Below are 25,778 nucleotides of genomic sequence, written 5' to 3' on the forward strand. Positions count from 1 at the left end.
TTTGCATGTTTTGATTAAGAAAATATCATTGTTTTAAACGATCAAATTTTTTATAATTTGTTTTTAAACAAAGTGAACATTCACAATGACGAAAGGATACTTAGGAGCTTCTCAGTGCTCTCCCAAGGGTGGTACGATCCCCAACAGGGTAAGATTTTTGTCCATATTCCTGGCATGACTGTATCTCCTCCCTCCGGAACCTTTTATGGTTTATCCTACCAAGTGGATTGCTTGTTGAGAGTCACCTCTCTTCCCTTCAGCAGAGTAGCAATCTTTCTTCCTCAACAGCTTGGATCTCTTTGGGCAAGAGCGGTATTTGGTGGTTGATCCCGATAAATCCTTTATCTCCTCGGATAGATTCCCCAGAAGAGTTGTTGGTGTGGTGGACCTTGTCTGTGATAACTCTCGTCCCCAGCTGGAATGATTGATGATTTATCCCTTGCAAAGTTCTTTGCTTCCTGGTATCTCTGATCCCCAGCAGATTGGATACTCCCCGGTGAACTTGGCTTTCTCTCTTGAGATGTAGTACCGGGTGGTTGATTCCTGGACCTGGTTGTGTTAGATATGTCTGTTTGTCAGCATACATCATACATAAACCACGCATATACATGCATAATTATAACGTTCAGATATTCATGTTGCATTCTTCGCCATATATCGTTGTTTGTTGTCTCCTGCTATTGGGTGATATATTCCCCCAAGCAGATGTGTGTGTCTGATCTCTCCATATAAAGTCAGCTCCATAAGCAGAAAGCGTCTATCCTTTCTTCCATATTCCCCACCGGGTTATATCCTCGTGGATGTTGATTGTTTTTGTTCCTTCCCAACACATATACTGGGATGGTTTTCCCCATTGAGTTATATCCTCACCGGGACAAGTCTTGATTTGGTGTGCCTATCTAGTTTGATCCTAGATCGGTCTCTTAAGACTCTTTTCCTGTTTCCCCGTGGTAAACAAATAATTGCTCAATATTTAGTAATTATTATCCCCGACGGAGTCTGTGGTTCTCTACCCTCATACAGGTAGTCATAAACCTGTTCTCTGTCCCCTGCAGAGTTAACCTTTTATTCATCATAATCAATGACGGCTACTTTTCCGTGGTTTCCTACCCAGTATCCGGTAGGTGTAATCCCCCCTTAACGGTTATCTTCATCCAATATTCGGTGTTGATATTCCCTCTTTTGCTTGGATAATTGCCCTGATTACGCAATTTATCCCCAGCGGGTCATCTCTCGTCAACCTTGTTGTTGTTGGTAACGATTGTTTCTCCCCTGAATTGGTCATCATTATATACCTAGTTTCGGTATCCCGATGCCTTTTCTTTTCGGTCGATTTATCCTTTATTAACCCAGTAACCGGTTGTGGATAATCGTTCATGCGAGTATATTATCTATGTTTTGACGGTAATAGATAGTATATCTCATGCACTCTCAGGTCTGAAGCCTTTTGTTCTTCCCCAGTTGAGTAAGATTCGTATCCCCTTTGTGGAGTCGAATATCCATCCTGTAATCGAGTTTGCTTTTAGCCCTCTTTTGGATGATGAGTGTTTTGGGAATATTCCCCAATTCACGCCTTGGTTGGTCACCTATTATATGCCCGGTAACCGGTATCCCTGGTGTTCCTTCCTCTCTGCTCCCTATTATGACTTTTTGTCCCCTATGGAGTCAGAATCCCTGAGTTGAAGTATACCTTTTAGGTTTTCCTCAGACGTTTTGAAGTTTTGATATCTCTCACCCTTATACCGGTCTTGGATATTCATCTCTTCCTGAGCATGTTGTATCTCTCACCCTCATACCTGGCATTCAGATCACATGTCTCCTTGAGCTTATTACCCAGTAACCGGTAATACCTCGTCCCGCTGCTTCCCCAGGAGTGTCCTTGTGGACATCCCCAGCGAAGTCCCTTAGTGGATTGTTTTCATCCGGATTTTATCCGAAGTATACGCTGTGGATAGTTTTTTGCTGTATTAGCATATTCCCCAATACATGCATCTTCGAGTCAGCTCGAGTCTTTCCATTGGATCTTTTCCCTTTGGAATTCTGTTCCCCACGCTTTGAGTCGTGACCTGCTCGCGCATTTTTATCCCTTTTCTATCCCCAGGAGAGTCCCCAGGGTCTTGGTCCCATGGAGTGAATTGCTCATATGGATTATCAGTGGCTTCTGATTTCTTTGCTTTTGTGGACACATATCTCCATAGAGTGCTACCATTTTTCATACCTACATTTGCATCATGAGGTCTCTTAGGGACCAAAATTCGTCTCTTTGTTATTATTTAAGCCCATTCTACCCCGTCGAGACGAAGATTTTAACCTTCACTTCTCCGGCTAGAATGACCTTAAATAGGGGCATCTGTGAGACCCCAATTTTGACCCTAAGATCCCTCATGGCATCATAACATTGCATTTGCATTGCCTCAAGGATCTTTAGCATCTTGGTTCCCTTTACCTTTGGGTGGGACTCCTTGTGATTGGTTTGAGATCATCAAGCATGCTTGAATTATACATCATTGTTTCTCTTACTTTTGTTTACTAACCAAAAGCACAAAAATGTGTCACTAACATCTTTTGTTTGAAGCTTGAGTATCATCCAAGACACTTTGTGGGTTCTATTTAGATGATCAGTCAACACAGGGGAATGGCTTGAGATACTTCCAACAGGTTCAAATGGGGTCTATTCGTCAGTCAAAACGTTAATCTTGAAAGGAGCAAAAGTTTGTTCATGAGTGTCGCAACCTGAAAAATGGAATGCGAAAAAAAACAACCGGCGAAGAAAGACAAGAGAGTCACCACCGTGCATTATTTATCCCAAAGGAGGGAAAGGAAACGCTCGAAGTAAACCTGGAAAAAGGAAAGGACAAAACAGGGTCTCGCAACCAAATCTTGGGTTCAGAAGTCGATTATGCGAAGGGAAGGTATTAGCACCCCTACGCATCCGTAGTACTCTACGGGATCCACTTTTATAGTTCTTGTCTAAAGGGTGTGGGTTTATCTAATGTGTTATTTACTAAAAAAAAGGGGTCAAAAGAAAATGACTCGCACGGATGTCGCATCCACTCCATACGTATCCCATCTGAATATCAGAATCAGAGTCTTCGTAGCTCGGCTACCTAGGGGTTAAGGGGAAGTGTGCTCGCTAAGACATCGAGTCTCATGCCTACGTATCTCATCTGGAATGAGAATCAGAGCAAGCCGTAGTTCACCTAACTACGGGGTTATGGATTGGGTTTTGGACGAACGACGTTACTACGCAATCTACCGGATGCTCGACCTTTGGAGACTTACTCGCCTGTAGTAGAAGGAATTAACGTGTTAGGAGAAGAAAAATCAATGAGTTGGTAGGGTTAGGGATGCTCATGCAAAAAGGCAGTCCTTGACGAAGGAACCGCGCTACCTGTGGGGATACGAACACATACATAACAAACATGTATAAAGTAAACGTGCCAACAAGGAAATCAGAATAAATCTCCCAAATGGTATCCCACAAGCAAAGTGGAATATTCAGCGAGCTATCCCTGCAAAAGTCATGTGAGCCTTCACAAAAACTCAACAAAAGGGTTAGTGAAACACGATAAGGATTAGGAGAAAACATGCTATGACAAACGTAAGTCAGATTAGAGTAAAACAGAAAAAAGCAAATGCTGCTGTCGCGATCGCTACTATCTCGCCTAGCGAAGGCTTGGCGAAGCGTCGCTGCGTGCTCGCCTAGAGAAGGTGCTAGCGAGCGCCTGCGGGTTTTGGATTTTTCATGGATAACAGTATGGTTTCAGAAACCTCAAACCATGTGGCATACACTTCAGAAATTAAATGATTAAGCATTCAAGGCATACATTCATACATAATTATGAACCCGTGGGCAAAAACCTAATGAAATTCATCCATCATACCTCAAACATTAAGAGTATTCAACTTCAAAGCGCAAAGGTAATGGGAATAAAGGAAAACCTAATTGGAGAGCTTGATTGAAATTGAGTTGCACCCGTGAGGTTTACAAAACAATCTTTAGGGTTTATGTGAGGCAGAGGTGATTCTGTGCAGTTGAGTTCCCTTCAGGGTTTGAAGGCTGCTCTGAGTTCTCTATCAGGTAGTCACTCTAGGTTTCGTTCAGGGTTTTGTTCCAAGGAAACCTCAGAGTGTTTTTGCTTCTCTTTCTTTTTCTGTCTGTTCTCCCTCTTTTATAACCTGATTTTCATGGCTTTGTGGGCTCAAATGAGAGAGGTCCAAATCTGAGATTTTTTCTTTTATTTATTTATTTATTTTTTATTTATTTAAAAAATTTTATAAAAAAAAAAAACGAATATACCCCTGTTGGAAGTAACTCAAGTCTTTACCTTGTGTTGACTGATCATCTAAATAGAACCCACAAAGTGTCTTGGATGATGTTCAAGCTTCTTGGAACTAATCTCGATTGACATGATCAAATGCAATGTATCTAATGTTAAATGACCTAAAAATGAATGCGTGAATAAGGAGGGCAAATTTTGGGGTGTTACAGCTGCCCTTATTCAGTCATCAGCTAACCCGAGCAGGATGAAAGCGAACAGCTTATCAGACAAACAAGGTGAGCTGTGATTGAATACCAAAAACAGACCGAAAATTTGTGCTCTGAGAACACCACAAAAATGCTGAAATGCACCACACTGTTTATTTCTCTTCCGATCCTCTGGTTGAATCTGAATCAGTCTTCTGACTTAATCTGGAGTTTCGATCCTCTGGCTGAATCTATACTCAATTTAGTCCTCTGGTTGGATGTTAATTTTGATCCTCGGGCTGGATACGATTTCAATCTTCTGGCTAGATCTTCTTCGATCTTCTGGCTAGATCTTCTTTGATCTTCTGGCTAGATCTCCTTTGTTTCGATTCTCTGGCTGAATCTATTTTCTTTGATTCTCTGGCTGAATCTACTTCGATCTTCTGGCTAGATCTGAATTGTTTCGATTCTCTGGCTGAATCTATTTCCGGTCTTCGGGCTAGACCTGACTTCGATCTTCTGGCTAGATCTTCTTCGTTCTTCTGGCTAGATCTGAATTGTTTCGATTCTCTGGCGGAATCTATTTCCGGTCTTCAGGCTAGACCTGACTTTGATCTTCTGGATAGATCTGGATTGTTTTGATGATAAATTCCCATCATCAGGATCTCGCATCTGAGGCATGCACTAGTTGACCCCCCTTTCGAAATCTACACTCAATCTTCATGTTAGATATGCATCTTCGAGAATATTCCACTTTTTGGGCTTCGTACATATTCTTCAGGCTAGAACATGTTATAACGACTCTTCGATTAGACTTTGTTTTTTAAATGCGATCCGCGGGCTGGATCCTCTTGTAAGATGATTTTCTGTTGAGCTGTCAATCTATTCCTCTAGCCGGCTCGCTGGGGAAATAACACTCGTAGTCGACTCTCTGGCTGAATCTTCAAAACGAACCTTATGCTGACTCTTGGGAAAACGATTCTCAGGCTGAATCTTCAAAAATGACCCTCAGGCTGGATCACTGGAAAATGATTCTCAGGCTGAATCTTCAAAATGACCCTCAGGCTGGATCACTGGAACACGATTCTCAGGCTGAATCTTCAAAATGACCCTCAGGCTGGATCACTCACACTTGATCCTCTGGCTGGATCTCATGACTTTGGTTGTAAAGTAATTCTTCAGTCTGCTTTGAAGAACCTGTTTATCAGCTTATGTGTATGCTTGATATGTATGCAAATGCGAATGCAAATGTTATGCATGGTGCAAAAGAAAAAAGAAATCTTCTTGGGGAAGCAACTCTGGCAGGGAGCGGATCGCTGTATCAATCCTTGAATGCTTTGTGGGGAACGATCCGTCTGCCGGGACCAATGAGCCACCAAAAATAAATTGGCTGCTTGAAAAGTTGACCTTGCTGGGGGAGTATCAACTATGGGAACTTTGTTCGGCGAGGCTCTGTGAGGAGAGTCTGTGAGGAAAGCGCTTCCTGGGGAAATGTCGTAGGAATCGACCCTTGCTAGGGATATGAACTTGCTGATTGTCCTCAGGCTGGGGATTAAAACAAATCTGTTAAAAAATAATCTGCTGGGGACAAGATGAACACTGGGAACACCACCCTCTTGTCTGTTGGGTATGCAACCACTCCGCTGTTGCTGGGAAGATACAGTCTGGCACTGTCAACTCCGCTGGGGATATACAGTCTGGATACTGTCAACTCTACTGGGGATAGACAGTCTGGATACTGTAAACTCTGCTGGGGAACATGCTCTGCTGAGGAGAGACTTTGTCAACTGCTTGGGGATGAGGACTCATGACTTGGCATCCGGTTCCTGTGACTTGTAATCAAAAAATACACGTATGCCCCGGGGAATTACTCGATTTGAATTCACCGTCCGGGATTAAGCACATTCAAAGCAATTTTAAATGTTTTCCTGTGCAAATCATCTGCAAAAGTCACCATTATATTCAGATGCAATATGTTTCCTCAAGAATTCAGACATCTTTTGCAAACAAACTGATAAATGAAAAATAAAGAGGCTTTTTAACTGAATTATTCGACTTTTGTTGGTTGAAAAATTTGTGCCAGGAATAGGCGAGTACATCAGGAAGCTGATCCTTGGAAAGAGGCGATTGCTATAAATTGAACAAGAGAAACTATCCTAATGGCAATGTGGAAACGGGGTCCCACCGAGTTTCGACTCTGCTATGGCTCATATGTCCTCAAGACGCTATGCGCATCTTGCTTTCTGAAGTGGATGATTAGTCGATCTTTTACCTTCGAAGATTGCCGGATTGAATGAAACGGTGATATAACACGGATGAACTCAGATCGCAGTTATTCGCTTATTCCCTAACTTTTGCGTGGACCGCCCTTTTGGGTTTTCAATCCACCGGGATACCCTTTTTTGCCTGAGCCGCCCTTTCGGGTTTTCGACTCACCGGGTGTATATTTTTATTTATTTTTATATCCCTAATTTTTTCCCGAACCTCTTCATTCCTTTTTTTTGGTTCGTCAGGATGCCTCTTTTTTGCCTGGACCATTCTTTTTACTATCCAGCGGGTCTATTTTATGCGAAGTAGTTTTTAACTGCGTATGAGTTGACAGGGGATGGGAAGCTTCGCCATCCATGGTTGTTAGTATCAAAGCTCCGCCGGGGAAAACTCTTTTAACCACGCATGGACTTTCATAGTTCGGCGTCCATTTGCCCCTGTGGTCTGTGTTGGGAGGAAGAATTCTTTTGAGTACCAATTCACCGGCTTGATACTCCCGAGGGCGCACTTTCTGATCAAATGCTCTCTTCATCCGTCTCTGATATAGTTGGCCATGGCATATAGCTGCTAGTCTCTTTTCCTCAACTAGGCTCAGTTGATTGTATCGAGAACGGACCCATTCTGCTTCGTCCGGCTTCATTGTTGGTGTAGGGAAAAGTTATTCTGGCACAAAATTGCATATGAACCCCCTCCGGCGTGATCAACACTGCACCAACTCCGCGACCATTGACGTTGACCGCCCCATCAAACATCATAATCCATTTGAATTCAGGGTCAGGCCCCTCCTCCGGGAGTGGTTCCTCGCAATCTTTCGATTTGAGAAACATGATGTCCTCATCAGGAAAGTCGAACCTCATAGGTTGGTAATCATCAATCGGTTGCTCGGCAAGATAGTCTGATAAGACACTTCCTTTGATGGCTTTTTGTGAAGTGTATTGGATGTCATACTCTGTCAGCATCATTTGCCACCTAGCAACCCTTCCGGTAAACGCGAGCTCTTCAAAAATATACTTGACTTGATCCATCTTTGATATCAATAGAGTCGTCTGAGTCAACATATACTGTCTTAGTCAGCGAGCAGCCCATGCCAAAGCGCAGCAAGTTTTCTCGAGCAGTGAGTATCTTTGTTCACAGTTGGAAAACTTTTTGCTAAGGTAGTATATTGCATGCTCTTTTCGACCTGGCTCGTCATGCTGACCGAGCACACAACCCATTGACCTTTCTAACACAGTCAAGTACATGATCAACGGTCTTTTCCTCTCGGCCTGTAGACTGGCCCCGATCTTGATCTCTTTCTTGTCGTCTTCGGTACCAATATTGATGGTCTCAACCACCTCCTGATAAGGGGTGATAGCCCGGTCCTCCTGTTTCAACAACCTGGCTAACTCTTCAGGCAATTCACAATCTTCCTCAACCCTTCTTCGGCTTGATAGATAGGATTGTTGAAGTCATACTTGGCCATAGCAGTGTCGTTAGCAGTGAGATCCGGGTGATCAGTTTTACGAGGTGTTTTTTGGAAAGAAAAACGAAAAAGAAACATGAAAAAGAAACATTGTCGTTTTTGTAAAAGTAAAAATAATTGAAAGAAAGAGAACACAAAATTGTTTGCAAAAGCTGTCCTTTATTGATGATGAAAATAATTGTGAAATGTAACTAAATGGATGGCCCTACAGATGAGTCGTTACACCTTGGTCAAAGTGTAAGACTTTATTATGCATGTGATAAAAGGAAAACAATAAAAATTACTCCTTCAGTAGAGTAAACCGGACAACTTTTTCAGACGACCAATTGTCGAACGTTTCTCCTGGGACACACGGGCGAATCCAGCTATCCAAGTCATAGTCGCTGTCAGCCTTGTCTTCATCAGCAGCATTGACGGTGTGGGGAGAAACCAAACCCCCACTGGAGAAAGTACCGACTTCATTCTTCTGAGACCCCGGAGTATACCCCAATCCAAACTTGTCTTCTTTTATGATTGGCTCCACAAATTTGCCCCAGCCTTGGGCATTACCAGCCTTAACCACTTCAACAGCTTGCTTGTATGAAGAGATAGAAATCCCGACCTTCTCAGACTCAGGTGAAAAGACAGCTTCGGGCACGACCTCACTGATGTTTATGGCTTCGAAGCCCTGACACAGCATCTCATGCATCTCGCCATCCATCTCCACATACTTAAATGTAGACAGGTGGCTAACAAAAATATCCTCTTCACCACAGACAGCGACGATCTGACCTTCTAGTCCGTATTTGAGCTTTTGGTGGAGAGTAGAAGTAACAACACCGGCAGCATGAATCCAGGGCCGACCTAGTAGACAACTATAGGCAGGCTAGATATCCATCACATAAAAGGTACTCTTGAATACCTGTGGTCCAATCTTAACTGGCCACTCAACTTCGCCACAGACAGCTCGCTTAGATCCATCAAATGCCCTTACAACTAAATTACTCGGCCTCAGGGTGGCGTCATCGCAATCCAACTTCGTTAAGGCTTTCTTTGGAAGAACGTTCAGAGAAGAGCCTGTATCAACCAAAACATGGGAAAGCATCGTCCCTTTGCATTCATTGTGATATGCAAGGCTTTGTTGTGATTCCTGCCCTCAGATGTTAGGTCAGAATCGGTGAAACCTAGCGCATGGCTAGTGTGTACATTTGAAACTACCGACTCCAGCTGGTTAACAGTTATCTCTGGTGGAACATAGGCCATATTCAGTACTTTCAACAAGGCTGCTCTGTGTGCCTCAGAGCACATCAATAGTGAGAGAATGGAGATCTTTGAGGGTGTCTGATTTAGCTGGTAGACTACCATGTAGTCACTTTTCTTGATAATCCTCATAAACTCATCCACTTCCTTCTCGAATGCGGTCTTAGGAGGAGCTTCCTCGGTAGTAACCTCTTCGGTGGATACCTGTTTTCCTTTAGCCTTGGCAGCTGTCTCAGCTTCAGCATTCGTGCGCAATGTTGATGGTGCAAATAGGCGTCCACTGCGAGTGAGCCACCAATTCCTCCAACATTGTCTACAGCAGAGCTACCAATGTCAATGTCTTCTTCGTTAACTTTCTGCCCCTGGCAGTAGATATCAGCCTCATAGTGCCACGGGATAGCACTGTCTTTCTCATACGGAACAGGTCCTTGTACCGTGATGGTGACCGGACCAATCAAAGTCGGTTGAGGGTTGTTAGAGTAAATTGGTGCTGGACTTTCTGGGAAATATATTGTTGTCGGAGCGGGTATCTTGGGAACATATATTTCTTCATGAGTGAAATAAAACATTACTGTCGACACATCATTCTTCACTGGATTGGTCTGATCGAACTGAAGACAACCTTCATCTATCAGTCGCTGAATACCCCTTCTCAAACTGTCACATCCGTTCTCGGCAGCTTGACAATTTCCGCACTCTTCCCCACAGCCCGGGAAAATCTGTCCTTCCAAAAGTCGGTCTTTAACTACCGATAGCGAAGTCTTCACTTTAGCCACATCAGAAACCAAATTCAAAGTTTCCCCACTATCAACAGCATTAATCCTCTGCTCGCCGTGAGCTGGCATCGGGTTTTGGATAACATTAGGCACCGGAGAAAAATTGATGGCCTGGGCATCTCTAAAATCTTGTACCTTTAGCTGGAGAGCCTTGCAATTATCTGTAGTATGGCCAGGTGCGTTGGAGTGAAAAGCACATCTGGCGTTGACATCATAACCTCTAGGCAAATTATTGGGATCGACCGGTGGGGCCAGAGTTCTCAACATGACCAGATTCATGTCAATCAGCTTGGGAAGCAATACAGAATAAGGCATTGGGATTGGCTCAATGACCCGGTCTGCCTGTCTTGGACGTTGTTGATAGTGTCTCAGCTGACCCGGGTTACCTCCTTGTTGTTGATTGTTGTACCTGGGTTGCTGTTGCGGATGATACTGCGGTTGAGGGACAGGTGTTGGAATAGTGACTGCGGCCACTTGATCTTGATAATAATTAGGGCGTCCTCTGCCCCTGCCTCTGCCGGCATGTACAACGCTTGTCTCACCTTCTCTTCTTCGCTGACCGTTACCAGCAAACGGTTTCTTGGGAACTGATGAGTTGGAAGCACTATTGTCTTGAATTCGGCCCATCTTCAACAGACTCTCGATCCTTTCTCCAGCAATCACTATCTCTGCAAAGCTGATTGACGGGCAAGCAGCCAATCTCTCGATATAATTACCTTGAAGAGTGTTCATGAACATGTCCGCCATCTCCCTTTCAGACATAGGGGGTTGGACGGATGCAGCAATCTGTCTCCAACGCTGAGCATATTATCTAAAGGTTTCCTTGGCAGTTTGAGACATTCCTTGCAACAAGGTCCGATTTGGAGCCATGTCCAAGTTGTATTGATATTGCTTGATAAAAGCCTCTTCCAAGTCTTTCCAGCTCTTGATGGTAGTGCGAGACAAATGAGAATACCATTCACGAGAAGCTCCAGTTAGACTGTCTTCAAAATAATACATCCACAACTTTTCATCTTCCGTGTGAGCTTCCAACCTTCCCAAATAAGATTGGAGATGAGTGCGTGGGCAAGAAGCCCCGTTGTATTTCTCAAAAGTAGGGGGTTTGAACTTGTGAGGGATCCTTACTCCCTGAACCAGACCAAGATTGGTGACATCAAAGCCTAAGGAATTTTGAGACTCCAAAGATTTGAGCTTCTCAGCAAGCTCATCCATACGGCGAGTAGTCTCGAGGGCCTCGTCGTGCAAAGAAAATTGATCATACTGACAATCTTCAGTAACGGGGCGCCCATTAATCTGAATCCCTTGATTCACATTGTACCTTCCGCCAATACCATTCCCAAAATTTCCCGTGTTGCCAACATTACCCGAGTTTCTATCAACATTTGCGTTACCCGCATTTCCAGTGTTCATAGGGTTATCAGCGTTCACAGGGTTACCAGGGTTCCCAGGGTTACCAGGGTTCCCAGGGTTACCAGGGTTCCCCTCAGCACTTAGTATCTCCACTTCTGGATCAGGCCTCGGTTGCTCAACCAATTTGTTGGTGTAAGCCCTAGAGGCCAATACATTTTGGTACTTGTATCGAATTATTTATTAATAATAAAAGGCATTCTCTTTATTATGGTTGATTAATAAAGTCCCTGGAATAGATAGTCCGTTTAATGTATTAAGTGTGACTTAATCATGAGAACACATTAAACATAAGGACAATATTCCTAAAGTATCCGTAGTCGAGCTTCAGTGTGAAGTGGGATAACATTAAAGCATTAAGACCATTATGTTTGTAGACTGATGATCACATCTCATGGATCATGGATAAAGAGTTATCAAGTCTTAAACATAGGTATGAATATTAAGAGTAATATTTATACCGGATTGACCCGCTATGAGAATACTATATAGAAAGTTATGCAAAGTGTCATAAGTTATTCTCATGGTGATAATGGTGTATACCACTCTTCGACCTGAAACCACTATGGACCCTAGATGTAGAGTCGAGTGCTTTATTGCTGATCCAACGTTGTCCGTAACTGGATAACCATAAAGATAGTTGATGGGTACTCCACGAAGCATGCTGAGGGACATGAGTGAACTATATGGAATTTGCCCATCCTGCGTAACAGGATAAATATCTATGGGCTCAATATTGAACTGAACAAGGATGACACGGTCTATGCCTTGTGTTCAATATAGACATAAGGGCAAAAGGGTAATTATACACATAATTATTATCATAGAAGGTTTTGTCAGATCACATGACATTTTCGTGTCTTGGGTAGTAGTGATGTGTTGCTAGATACCGCTCACTGTTTATTATGTTAAATGTGTGATTTAATATAATTGCCAACGTCACGAAAACCTACAGGGTCACACACAAAGGACGGGTTGATGAGAGATAGAGTAACTAAGGAATACCGTAAGGTACGGTGCCCTTAAGTGAATTATAGAACATCGTAAGGTACGGTGTACTTGAGTAGAATACGAAATATGGTAAGGTACCATGGGCTTAAGTGATTTTGGGCATATTATAAGATATGGGCCAAAATACACTTAAGTGGGCTTTTTAGCTTGAAGCCCACACAAGTGGTTATATAAATAGAACCCTTGTGCAGAAGCATAAAATGGCGGTTGCATTATTTTCGTTTTCTCTCACTCTCTCTCTCTCTCACTCAAAGCCTTCATTCGTACCAGCTAGCACTGAGATTGAAGGAACCCGTTCGTGTGGACTGAGTAGAGACGTTGTCATCGTTCAACGTTCGTGATCGCTTCGTGGATCTGCATCAAAGGTTTTTGATCGTCACAAGAGATCTGCACCAAAGGCTTCGATCATCACAAGAGGTAAATATTCTATCACTGATCATGACCATTCGTAAGGATCTCTAAAGGAGAAATTTTAATTTCCGCTGCGTTTTGGACCGCAATTCTCCTTCAGTGGTATCAGAGCCACTTACGAAACCATGAATCAGATAGTTGTTTAATTTCTCTATTAATATGATTAAAAGACAGAATGAATCAATTAATTAAACGGGTAATTAAATTTGGCATCATGAGTGTACGAGTTGGATGATTGATGTTGACTATGCTTCGGTACCGACATTAGTATGGTGAAGCAGCGATACATCGATCGTCCATAGGTTACGCAATTGAGACCGATCAGCTTATATATGATATAAGTAATCCTAATGCAAAGTACGGTATATGTGATATACTGTTTCTGTTTCGTTCATTCAAACACTAAAGGATTGTTTTCCTTTGAGCAATCAATAGTCATTTGCTTCGGAATCCGACATTAGTATGGTGAAGCAATGACCTGTTGATCAATCATACTGAATCAATAATCGAGGTGTGTTTGACGGTCTGAAATTGGCGCATTAGGGTTGGTGACGGCGCAAGGGTTGTGCCGTCAAGGAGTTGTGAATTTAGGGTTTTTGGAACAGGTCTGTAGACTGTTTCAAAGTTCTGTTATTTTGGATGCGTAACTGTCGTAACAAGACGCGTGACGTTCGTAACAGACCCATGACGGTCGTAACAAGGACGTGACGGTCGTCACGTGCTTTGTGACGGTCGTCACACTCACAGATCCAAAATTGTAGGCGTTTCTGTTTTGGCCCCGTGACGGTCATAACATATGCCTGTGACGGTCGTAACATGCTTGTGACCTGTGACGGTCGTAACATGCTTGTGACGGTCGTCACACTCACAGGGTCAGAATTCTTGGGGTTTCTGTTTTGTGACTACGCAAGGGTTGTGTTCATGCAAAACAATGTCCATTTCAAATGAATTGTTCATTAAAATTTTGGACAGGGGCGCTGCCCCTCCAACCCCGCAAGGGCAGCGGAACCCCCGGCTAACTCTGCGTAGTGTGATCGGTCGCCGAAATTTAATTTAGTTTTAATTAATTAAAGGAATTAAAATTAATAATAATAATGTGTTTGTTATTATTGCCTTGTGGTGATCAGTTATGGCCTTAGTCTTCCTTCATTTTGTTTTGGGTTTTAAAATATGACCTGCGTGTCGTGCCTCTCCTTTTGATCTCTTAATGTAACTTCTTTTCTCATCTCAAACCCTCGTATGTAAAACGAGTTTCTTCTGGAATGTAATGTTATGAAGAAAGAAAAGAAGACAATGTTATGAAGAAAGAGAGGAATTCAATATCAAAGGAGGACAACCTTGAAGATCTTGCTTGGAGAAGCTTAGAGAAGAATTCAATATCAAAGGAGGACAACCTTGAAGATCTTGCTTGGAGAAGCTTAGATCGTTATTAGGTTAGCTTAGGTTCTCTCATTGGCTTGGGAGAACAATTGCGCTAGGGGCCATAACTGTTTCATTGTGTATGTATGTTGATGCATGTGTATGTATGTTGATGCATGTGAGAGACGATTTATATGATAAATAAGCCAGTGAGATCAGAACAATTGCAATTCCCTCAAACTAAAATATTAAGTTTATGCTTTCCAAGTCTTAGCACTCATCAAGACTAGTATCGGATAATGTAGGTTTCGCCAACGCGAGGTGCATGTTCTATATTAGTAAGGTGCGATGGGATAATTGTAATATCCACACGCTAAGACAATGGGTAAAACTTAACTAAACCAATTATAATAATATTATATATGTTTGCTTTCCAAGTTTTAGCACTCATCAAGACTGGTATGAATAATGTAGGTTTCGCCTACGCGAGGTGCATGTTTTGTATTAGTTAAGGTGCGATGGGATAATTGTAATATCCAACTGCTAAAACGATGAGTCAAACTTAATTATAATTTTATTATATATGTTTAGAAGCAAGAGTTGGGAATAATCCATATGATGGATTGGAATAAGGAGTTATTCACCCAACTGAAATTTTCGAGAGTTGTATGAGATACAACTGGAAGGAGTTCCTACCTAAATAACCTAGTTTTGTGTAATCCGCCTACGCGGACTTAGAACGAAGTGAAATATGGATCTCGACCCACTAGAAAATCTTCCAACGGGATTTTCCGAATCAAATGATGAGGGTCATTTGTTTTGAGTAAAATAGTGGGAGCATATTTGATTAAAGGCCTAATTAAATATGTCAATGATACTTATATTTTCTTAATCCTTATGTAGATAACCATGACAGCAAACACCTCTAACAACATCTTGCGATCAATCCTTGACAAGGAAAAATTTTCTGGGACAAATTTTCTGGATTGGCACCGAAACCTGAGGATTGGCCTCAAACATGATAAAAAGTTGTATGTCTTGGAGACACCTGTTCCTAAAGAGGAACCTCCTAGTTCTGCACCTAAGGCAGAAAGAGATGCTTATAAGAAGCATGTCGATGATGCCAATGAAACTGCTTGTCTCATGCTGGCTACCATGAACTCAGAATTGCAAAGGCAACATGAGAACATGACAGCGTTCGATATGATCGAACACTTGAAGATGCTCTATCAAGAGCAAGCAAGGCATGAGAGGTTTGAAGTTTCAAAAGCCCTTTTTCAAAGCAAGTTAGCTGAGGGAGCCCCTGTAGGTCCCCATGTACTCAAGATGATTGGGTATGTGGAAAACCTTGAGAGATTGGGTTTTCCCCTCGAAAAGGAACTTGCGACTGGTTTGATCTTGCAATCGTTGCCAGATAGTTTCAGTCAATTCGTCCTAAATTTCAATATGATTGATATGGACAAATCTCTTCCTGAACTGCTCGCCATGTTAAGAACTGCCGAGCAGAATCTGAAGTCAAAAGGGAAGTCCATTCTGATGATCGGAAATGGAAAGAGACAGAACAAAAGGCCCACCAAGCAGGGTGATAAAGGGAAAGGCAAGGAAGTTGCCAAACCCAGACCCACTGTTGCTGCTTTGAAGCCTAGTGGAGGCATAACAAAAGAAGGCACCTGCTTCCATTGCGGTAAGACCGGACACTGGAAGAGGAACTGCCCAAAGTACCTGGAAGATAAGAAGAATGGAGTAGAGACTTCAACTTCAGGTATTTTTGTTATTAACTTATCTACTTCTGCATCATGGGTATTAGATACTGGATGCGGTTCTCACATTTGTACAAATGTGCAGGGGCTGAAAAGGAGTAGAGATTTGGCAAAAGGTGAAGTTGACCTACGAGTTGGCAATGGAGCAAAGGTTGCTACTTTAGCCGTAGGATCTTATGTATTGACTTTACCTAGTGGTTTTATAATTCAGTTAAAGAACTGTTATTATGTACCTGTAATTAGCAGGATTATTATTTCCATTTCTTGTCTGGACAAGTTTGGTTTTTCATTTATAATAAAGAACAATTGTTGCTCAATTCATTTGAATGATATATTCTATGCTACTGCGCAAATGAGCAATGGACTTTATGTCCTTGATCTCGAAAGGCCTATTAATAACATTAATACTAAAAGGGTGAAACCTAACGAGTTAAAACCAACTAGGTAAGAATATTAAAACTCTTCGATCAGATCGAGGTGGTGAGTATTTAAGCCTAGAGTTTGATGACCATCTGAAAGAGTGTGGGATCCTATCCCAGCTTACTCCTCCTGGAACACCCCAATGGAATGGTGTATCTGAGAGAAGAAATCGAACCCTGTTAGACATGGTCCGATCCATGATGAGTCACGCCGATCTTCCAAACTCCTTTTGTGGACATTGACAGCAGCTTACACACTTTAACTGTGTTCCATCCAAAAGGGTTGAGAAGACACCATATGAGATATGGAGTGGTAAGAAACCACATATGTCTTACATAAAGATTTGGGGTTGCGAGGTTTATGTGAAACGACAAATTTCAACTAAGCTTGAGCCCAAATCTGACAAATGCTTATTTGTGGGGTATCCTAAAGAAATAAGAGGGTATTACTTCTACAATCCTTCTGAGGGCAAAGTGTTTGTCGCTCGAACTGGAGTTTTCCTAGAAAAGGATTTTATTTCCAAAGGAACTAGTGGGAGGAAAGTAGAGCTTGAAGAAATTCAAGAATCACAAAGCATCGACACACCTATGGAGGAATTGGAGCAGGAAACACAAGTAGCTGTGTAAGAGCAACCTGCTCAAGTAGAACAAGACCAGCGTAGGTCAGGCATGATACATCACCTACCTGAGATATATGGCTCAAGGTGATGTATCACTCATGGATCAAGATGAGCCTGTGACCTACTCATGGAATTTTCGTTTTGATGAAACAGTAAAACAATATGGATTAATCAAGAACGAAGATGAGCCTTGTGTCTACAAGAAGGTTAGTGGGAGCATGATCGTATTCCTGGTATTATATGTAGATGACATATTACTTATTGGAAACGATATGCCTACCCTGCAACAAGTAAAGTCTTGGGTGGGGAAATGCTTTTCTACGAAGGACCTAGGTGAAGCAGCCTATATATTAGGAATCATAATCTATAGAGATAGATCATAAAATGCTTGGCCTAAGTCAGAGTACATAGACAAGGTGCTGAGACGCTTTAATATAAATGATTCCAATGGTTATGTGTTTTGCTGAAATGGTGGCGCTTTGAGCTTGAAAAGTTCAAAGCAAGATACAGTTGTTGATTCTACAACCGAGGCTGAGTGTATTGCTGCCTCAAGTGCAGCAAAGGAAGCTGTTTGGATAAAAAAGTTCATCAGTGAACTTGGCATAGTCCCTAGCATTGTGGATCCCATTGGTCTATATTATGATAACAATGGTGCTATCGCACAAGCTAAGGAGCCTAGATCTCACCGACGATCCAAACACATACTCAGGCGTTATCATCTCATTCGAGAGATAATAGATAGAGGAGATGTGAAAATATGTAAAGTACCTACACTTGACAATATTGTTGACCCACTAACAAAGCCTCTTGCGCAGCAGAAGCATGATGGCAACACTAGATCAATGGGCATAAGGGGTATGCCTGATTGGCTCTAGTGCTAGTGGGAGATTGTTGGTGTAAGCCCTAGAGGCCAATACATTTTGGTACTTGTATCGAATTATTTATTAATAATAAAAGGCATTCTCTTTATTATGGTTGATTAATAAAGTCCCTGGAATAGATAGTCCATTTAATGTATTAAGTGTGACTTAATCATGAGAACACATTAAACATAAGGACAATATTCCTAAAGTATCCGTAGTCGAGCTTTAGTGTGAAGTGGGATAACATTAAAGCATTAAGACTATTATGTTTGTAGACTGATGATCACATCTCATGGATCATGGATAAAGAGTTATCAAGTCTTAAACATAGGTATGAATATTAAGAGTAATATTTATACCGGATTGACCCGCTATGAGAATACTATATAGAAAGTTATGCAAAGTGTCATAAGTTATTCTCATGGTGATAATGGTGTATACCACTCTTCGACCTGAAACCACTATGGACCCTAGATGTAGAGTCGAGTGCTTTATTGCTGATCCAACATTGTCCGTAACTGGATAACCATAAAGATAGTTGATGGGTACTCCACGAAGCATGCTGAGGGACATGAGTGAACTAGATGGAATTTGCCCATCCTGCGTAACAGGATAAATGTCTATGGGCCCAATATTGAATTGAACAAGGATGACACGGTCTATGCCTTGTGTTCAATATAGACATAAGGGCAAAAGGGTAATTATACACATAATTATTATCATAGAAGGTTTTGTCAGATCACATGACATTTTCGTGTCTTGGGTAGCAGTGATGTGTTGCTAGATACCGCTCATTGTTTATTATGTTAAATGTGTGATTTAATATAATTGCCAACGTCACGAAAACCTACAGGGTCACACACAAAGGACGGATTGATGAGAGATAGAGTAACTAAGGAATACCGTAAGGTACAGTGCCCTTAAGTGAATTATAGAACATCGTAAGGTACGGTGTACTTGAGTAGAATACGAAATATGGTAAGGTACCATGGGCTTAAGTGATTTTGGGCATATTATAAGATATGGGCCAAAATACACTTAAGTGGGCTTTTTAGCTTGAAGCCCACACAAGTGGTTCTATAAATAGAACCCTTGTGCAGAAGCATAAAATGGCGGTTGCATTATTTTCGTTTTCTCTCACTCTCTCTCTCTCACTCAAAGCCTTCATTCGTACTAGCTAGCACTGAGATTGAAGGAACCCGTTCGTGTGGACTGAGTAGAGACGTTGTCATCGTTCAACGTTCGTGATCGCTTCGTGGATCTCCATCAAAGGTTTTTGATCGTCACAAGAGATCTGCACCAAAGGCTTCGATCATCACAGGAGGTAAATATTCTATCACTGATCATGACCATTCATAAGGATCTCTAAAGGAGAAATTTTAATTTCCGCTGCGTTTTGGACCGCAATTCTCCTTCACAATTCCCTCAGCTTTGCCTGGCCTTCTACCATACCAGTCATCAATGTCATGAACTGATCCATCCTTTCACACATATCAGCCAGTTCTTTCTGTATCTAGTCCATTGCTAGTCGTGGACGGTTTTCCTTTGTCGGGTACCTGTGAACTCACTTGGGACCAATAACTGCCTGAAACAGGGAACAAACATTAGACACTGCGGTGACACCTGCAAAACAAATAAGGGTTAGTATGCATGGTATGCGATGCACTGCTTATTCAATTTTAAGGCCCCCTCTTAAAAGGGAATACCCTGCAAATGAATAAGCATGAGATGTTGGATGCAAATATGCGAATGATGTTATGCAATGCAATGGCATGTCAATCAGGATGGCTGGATCCGCTTGAACATCTGTCAGGTTACACTGCCTGGAGAGAAATTAAGAGGATCAAGCAAAGCACACCAAACAAAGGTCATGGGATGGATCATGTTATCCTTAATATCAACCATCCATTTTTGGTGGATTATGGTTTACACCTTATCAACACCCAAGTTTCATTGATATTAAGGATACCTGAATGGATCAACCATGAATCAAGGGTTTGTTGCAAGTCACGAGCATGGAGTTTAGGTTAAGAACCACCCAAAGGGAGTGTACTAAGGTTTAAACCTGCCAAACATGTTCTACAAAAGGTTCCCGTAGTCATAATCCCATCTTTCGGATATTATCGGAGGAACGACTACTCGTATTCCAAAAATATTCTCAAGAGAGACTCTTATGAGTGTAGTATCGCGTAACAATCGTATCAAATCTTACATTTGAACGACTTTTGCACTACGTCCTACAAATAAGCCAAGATGAGTTTGGTAAACTAAGGTCCTTGGCTTCTAAGGTCTATATTGGAAAAAGTTATGTTTAACCATAACTTACTTGTGTGACATTATTGATCCCAACATGACCTCCACCAAGTGAATGGGCTTGCAAGTCAACTTACTAAGGAATAACTCCACACAAGTCAACACCACTATGCCATTCTCCTATCCTAAGTGCACTCAAGTTCGGGTATAGAACTCATCTCACAAACAGAACCAGCAGATACGACAGTCATATGTATACAATGCAATAAAGCAGGTAAATGCTGAAAGATAAATAACTGTACAAAAGAATAAAAACCCAATAAACAAACAACCTACAAAAGCTAGGAGGGACTCGCTTAGGGAAACCGAGTTGCTTCCCCAGCAGAGTCTCCAGCTGTCGCAACCTGAAAAATGGAATGCGAAAAAAAACAACCGGCGAAGAAAGACAGGAGAGTCGCCACCGTGCGTTATTTATCCCAAAGGAGGGAAAGGAAACGCTCGAAGTAAACCTGGAAAAAGGAAAGGACAAGACAGGGTCTCGCAACCAAATCTTGGGTTCGGGAGTCGATTATGCGAAGGGAAGGTATTAGCACCCCTACGCATCCGTAGTACTCTACGGGATCCACTTTTATAGTTCTTGTCTAAAGGGTGTGGGTTTATCTAATGTGTTATTTACTAAAAAAAGGGGTCAAAAGAAAATGACTCGCATGGATGTCGCATCCACTGCATACGTATCCCATATGAATATGAGAATCAGAGTCTTCGTAGCTCGGCTACCTAGGGGTTTAGGGGAAGTGTGCTCGCTAAGACATCGCGTCTTATGCCTACGTATCTCATCTGGAATGAGAATCAGAGCAAGCCGTAGTTCGGCTAACTACGGGGTTATGGATTGGGTTTTGGACGAACGACGTTACTACGCAATCTACCGGATGCTTGACCTTTGGAGACTTACTCGCCTGTAGTAGAAGGAGTTAACGTGTTAGGAGAAGAAAAATCAATGAGTTGGTAGGGTTAGGGATGCTCATGCAAAAAGGCAGTCCTTGACGAAGGAACCGCGTTACCTATGGGGATACGAACACATACAAAACAAACATGTATAAAGTAAACGTGCCAACAAGGCAATCAGAATAAATCTCCCAAATGGTATCCCACAAGCAAAGTGGAATATCCAGCGAGCTATTCCTGCAAAAGTCATGTGAGTCTTCACAAAAACTCAACAAAAGGGTTAGTGAAACACGATAAGGATTAGGAGAAAACATGCTATGACAAACGTAAGTCAGATTAGAGCAAAACAGAAAAAAGCAAATGCTACTGTCGCGATCGCTACTATCTCGCCTAGCGAAGGCTTGGCGAAGCGTCGCTGCGTGCTCGCCTAGCAAAGGTGCTAGCGAGCGCCTGCGGATTTTGGATTTTTCATGGATAACAGTATGGTTTCAGAAACCTCAAACCCTGTGGCATACACTTCAGAAATTAAACGATTAAGCATTCAAGGCATACATTCATACATAATTATGAACCCATGGGCAAAAACCTAATGAAATTCATCCATCATACCTCAAACATTCAGAGTATTCAACTTTAAAGCGCAAAGGTAATGGGAATAAGGGCAAACCTGATTGGAGAGCTTGATTGAAATTGAGTTGCACCCGTGAGGTTTACAAAACAATCTTTAGGGTTTATGTGAGGCAGAGGTGATTCTGTGCAGTTGAGTTCCCTTCAGGATTTGGAGGCTGCTCTGAGTTCTTTGTCAGGTAGTCTCTCTAGGTTTTGTCCAGGGTTTTGTTCCAAGGAAACCTCAGAGTGTTTTTGCTTCTCTTCCTTTTTCTGTCTGTTCTCCCTCTTTTATAACCTGATTTTCATGGCTTTGTGGGCTCAAATGAGAGAGGTCAAAATCTGAGATTTTTTCTTTTATTTATTTATTTATTATTTATTTATTTATTTAATTTAAAAAAAAAACGAATAGACCCCTGTTGGAAGTAACTTAAGTCTTTCCCTTGTGTTGACTGATCATCTAAATAGAACCCACAAAGTGTCCTGGATGATGTTCAAGCTTCTTGAAACTAATCCCGATTGACATGATCAAATGCAATGTATCTAATGTTAAATGACCTAAAAATGAATGCGTGAATAAGGAGGGCAAATTTTGGGGTGTTACAATGAGCTGTCATGCTCGCTAGGCGAGCAGAATGGGTCGCCTAGCGAGTCCCAACAAAAGCCAGCAGAATCACCTACGCTCAGAGGAATTTCTTGAACTGTCATTCTCGCTAGGCGAAGCCCACGTGTTTAAAAAAAACAAAAAAAAACAAAATAAAAAATAAATAAATAATTAAATAATAAATAAATAAATAAATAAATAAATAAATAAATAAATAAATAAATAAAACATAACAGAAAATTTTTGGACTTGGGCCTCTCTCATTTGAGCCCACAGGTCCACAAAAATCAGGTTATAAATTCAGAGTTTCAGTGAAACAAAATTCTATTTCTATTACCCTGGTAGGGAAAAGATAGTGAGAGAAGAGCTAACAGAGTTCAGAGCAACCTCCAGAGACTGAAGGGAACTCATCGGCAAAGAACCAATTCCCTCTCATATAAACCCTCAGATTGCTTTGCAAACCCAACCGGGCAATTCAATTTCATTCGATCTCTCCAGTCAGGTTTGCCTTATTCCCATTACATTATGCTTTTAATTTGAATGCTCTGAACGTATGAGGTATTATGGGTGAATTTGATACCCTTTTGATGCATGTGTTTGACAAGAGGTTTAGGCCTCCTACCCTTGGTTGCTTTTTGTGAGCTTTTTGTGATTTTAATGGCATGATTCATGTGGTTACATTTTGATTTGGGGGCAACTCTTGATTACCCTATCTTGTTTCTCTAACCTATTTGTTGAGTTTTGTTTTGTGAGGGTTCATATGACTCTTGCAGAGATGGCTTGCCTGGTGTTCCACTTTATTTGTGGGGTACCACCTGGAGGTCTATTCCGATTACCTGTACTGACTCGCTTCCTTTGATGGTGTTTAGCTTGGAAGAGTCTTTGGGTTTCTTATTTATCTAATTGCTGTTACTTCGGATTTTTATCCGTACGGTAGATCTCTCGATCCCTTTACTTTTCCCGCATGTTACCGATTTCTTAGGTTTCGTATAGCCTCTCGTGGCATGTCATTTAAGGTAGCGCGGTTCCTTCATCTAGGACTGCCTTTTTGCATGAGCATCCCTAAACACCCCAAACTCATTGATTTTTCTTCTCGTAAGAACACATTATCTCCTTCTACTACAGGCGAGTAAGTCTTCAAAGGTCGAGCATCCGGTAGATTGCGTAGTAACGTCGTTCACCTCAAAACACAACCCTTACCCCGTAGTTGGTCGAACTACGTTTTACTCTGATTTTCATCCCAGATGAGATACGTAGGCATAAGACGCGATGTCTTAGCGAGCACACTCCTCTTTAACCCATAGGTAGCCGAGCTACGAAGACTCTAATTCTCATATTCATATGAGATACGTATGCAGTGGATGCGACGTCCGTGCAAGTCATTTTCTTTTGACCCTTCTTTTAGTAAGTAGTACATTAAATAAAGATACACGCTTTTCTCATCCCTTCAGTCATGTTTGCACAAATAAATTTTAAAAAAAAAAAACAACAACCTTTGCAACAAATGTGAAAAGGGCTCCCTAGGAGTACCTAGGATGCTTTGGGTGCCTAATACCTTCCCATTGCATAACCAATCCCCTTACCCAGATCTCTGACATTTTTTTACTAGTTTTTGATTCGATAAAACTTTTAGGTTTTTGTTCGCTTTCTACCCATTCCGTTGGATAAATAGAAGTGCGGTGGCCACTCGACTTGTATGATTTACCTTGGATTTAGTCAATATCTCTAATGGTAACGAATACCCCGCTACATTGTCTAGTGGAGCCACGGGCACAACATCATAAGGCTTCTTCTTAGCATATCTTCTCACATAAGTGATGTCCTGGACATCCTCTTCGACCTCAAACTCATAATCACTTGAATAAACAACTTTCCTTTTCCTCGTAGGTGTATTAACTTTACTCCATGATCTAGCAGGACCAACATGAGATTTTCCTTTGGAACTTCTAGAGGGAGTGCTTTTCATACCACCGGATTTTCTTTTTACCTCCTTAGAAGGAGAATCTTCAAACATCATAACCTTTCCTTTTCTTCTCGGAAGTCTCTTGGCTATGCCAAGAGTCATGATGTTGGTAAAAGGTTCCTTATCAGATGTTAGGTCATCAACATTGACAACATGATCATCCTTCTTCTTACTTATTCTTTCATGAGTAGCTTGCTCAAGGACACATTCATCAACCTTCTTCTTAATCCTTCTTTAATGAGCAACTTGCTCAGGGACACATTCATCAGCCTTTTCACTCGAATCACCATCAGGGCTAGTTTCTTTTTCCAAAGATGTTTGAACATTTGGAAAAACATGTGAGTCCACTTCCTTCAACATAGAGGAAACAAACTTCCAAAGTTACTTATCAATGGTTATCCTTTCCACTCCAGTTTGATTCTCAATGACACCTGTATGCTTCGTAGGGTTTCTCATCTCATAAACTTTAGACCTAGAACCCTCTTCAACAACAGTCTTATCTCCACTAAGGATTGTAGGCTCAAAAATAGAAGATTTACCAGAAGTCTTGACATTCTTTGAAATAGATGGCGTTGCTTTCTTCTGAGTGGATGGATGAATCATGGATAAGGGAGCAACATCCAAGACAAGATCAGACAGATTGATCATTTGGAATGGTTCATCTGCTCTAGCAGTTGGAGATGATGATCCACTGGTTTCAGTTGAGACATGCATGTGCTTGGGTGAAGATTGTTTCGACATCTTAGGTAATACTTGACACAGATTGAATCGGGAAAGACACGTGAGATGATGTGAGCAATTTTTTTTGGAGAGGAACGAAGCGTTTGAGTGAAGTGGGTAGCGTGTTTTTGTCCAAAAGGATACACAGTGGAGCAATAGGCTTAGATAAGCGTGTCATGTGTAATTATGAGAGTTAAAAACTTGTCTGACACTCTTAAATAATTGTGATTGCTATAAATGCTCATTAACATAAATACCAAGTTTTCCTCTTAATTTTTCAAACTGAACTGCATCCAAGGCTTTGGTAAAAATGTCAGCAAGCTGATTTTCAATACTAAAATGTTCAAGTGTTATGAATTTGTCTTCAACAAGTTCTCTAATAAAATGATGCATGATGTCAATGTGTTTAGTCCTACTGTGTTGAATAGGATTTTTGGAGATATTAATAGAACTTAAGTTGTCACAGAATAATGTCATGACATCTTGTGTGACATTATATTTAGTCAACATTTGTTTCATCCATATTAGTTGAGAGAAACTGCTACCTGATGCTATGTACTCAGCTTCAGTAGTAGAAAGAGATACACAATTATGTTTCTTGATGAACCAAGAAATAAATTTGTT

The 25,778-nt window shown here is 41.5% G+C and overlaps 1 protein-coding gene across 1 annotated transcript in view; it reads right to left on the reverse strand.

Annotated features, from left to right (window-relative positions):
• The window catches only part of LOC127102246 (uncharacterized), a 36,253-nt gene extending 11,078 nt beyond the window's left edge, over window positions 1–25,175 (reverse strand). The window contains exons 1-2 of the mRNA XM_051039645.1: window positions 24,820–25,175; window positions 24,222–24,663 (exon numbers count right to left, since the gene is read on the reverse strand). Of these exons, the coding sequence (XP_050895602.1) occupies window positions 24,222–24,663; window positions 24,820–25,175 (798 nt within the window). The remainder of the gene's footprint in view (window positions 1–24,221; window positions 24,664–24,819) is intronic.
• Between the last annotated feature and the right edge of the window lie 603 nt (window positions 25,176–25,778).

This window comes from Lathyrus oleraceus, chromosome 7 (assembly GCF_024323335.1).
Source record: "Lathyrus oleraceus cultivar Zhongwan6 chromosome 7, CAAS_Psat_ZW6_1.0, whole genome shotgun sequence".
NCBI lineage: Eukaryota > Viridiplantae > Streptophyta > Magnoliopsida > Fabales > Fabaceae > Lathyrus > Lathyrus oleraceus.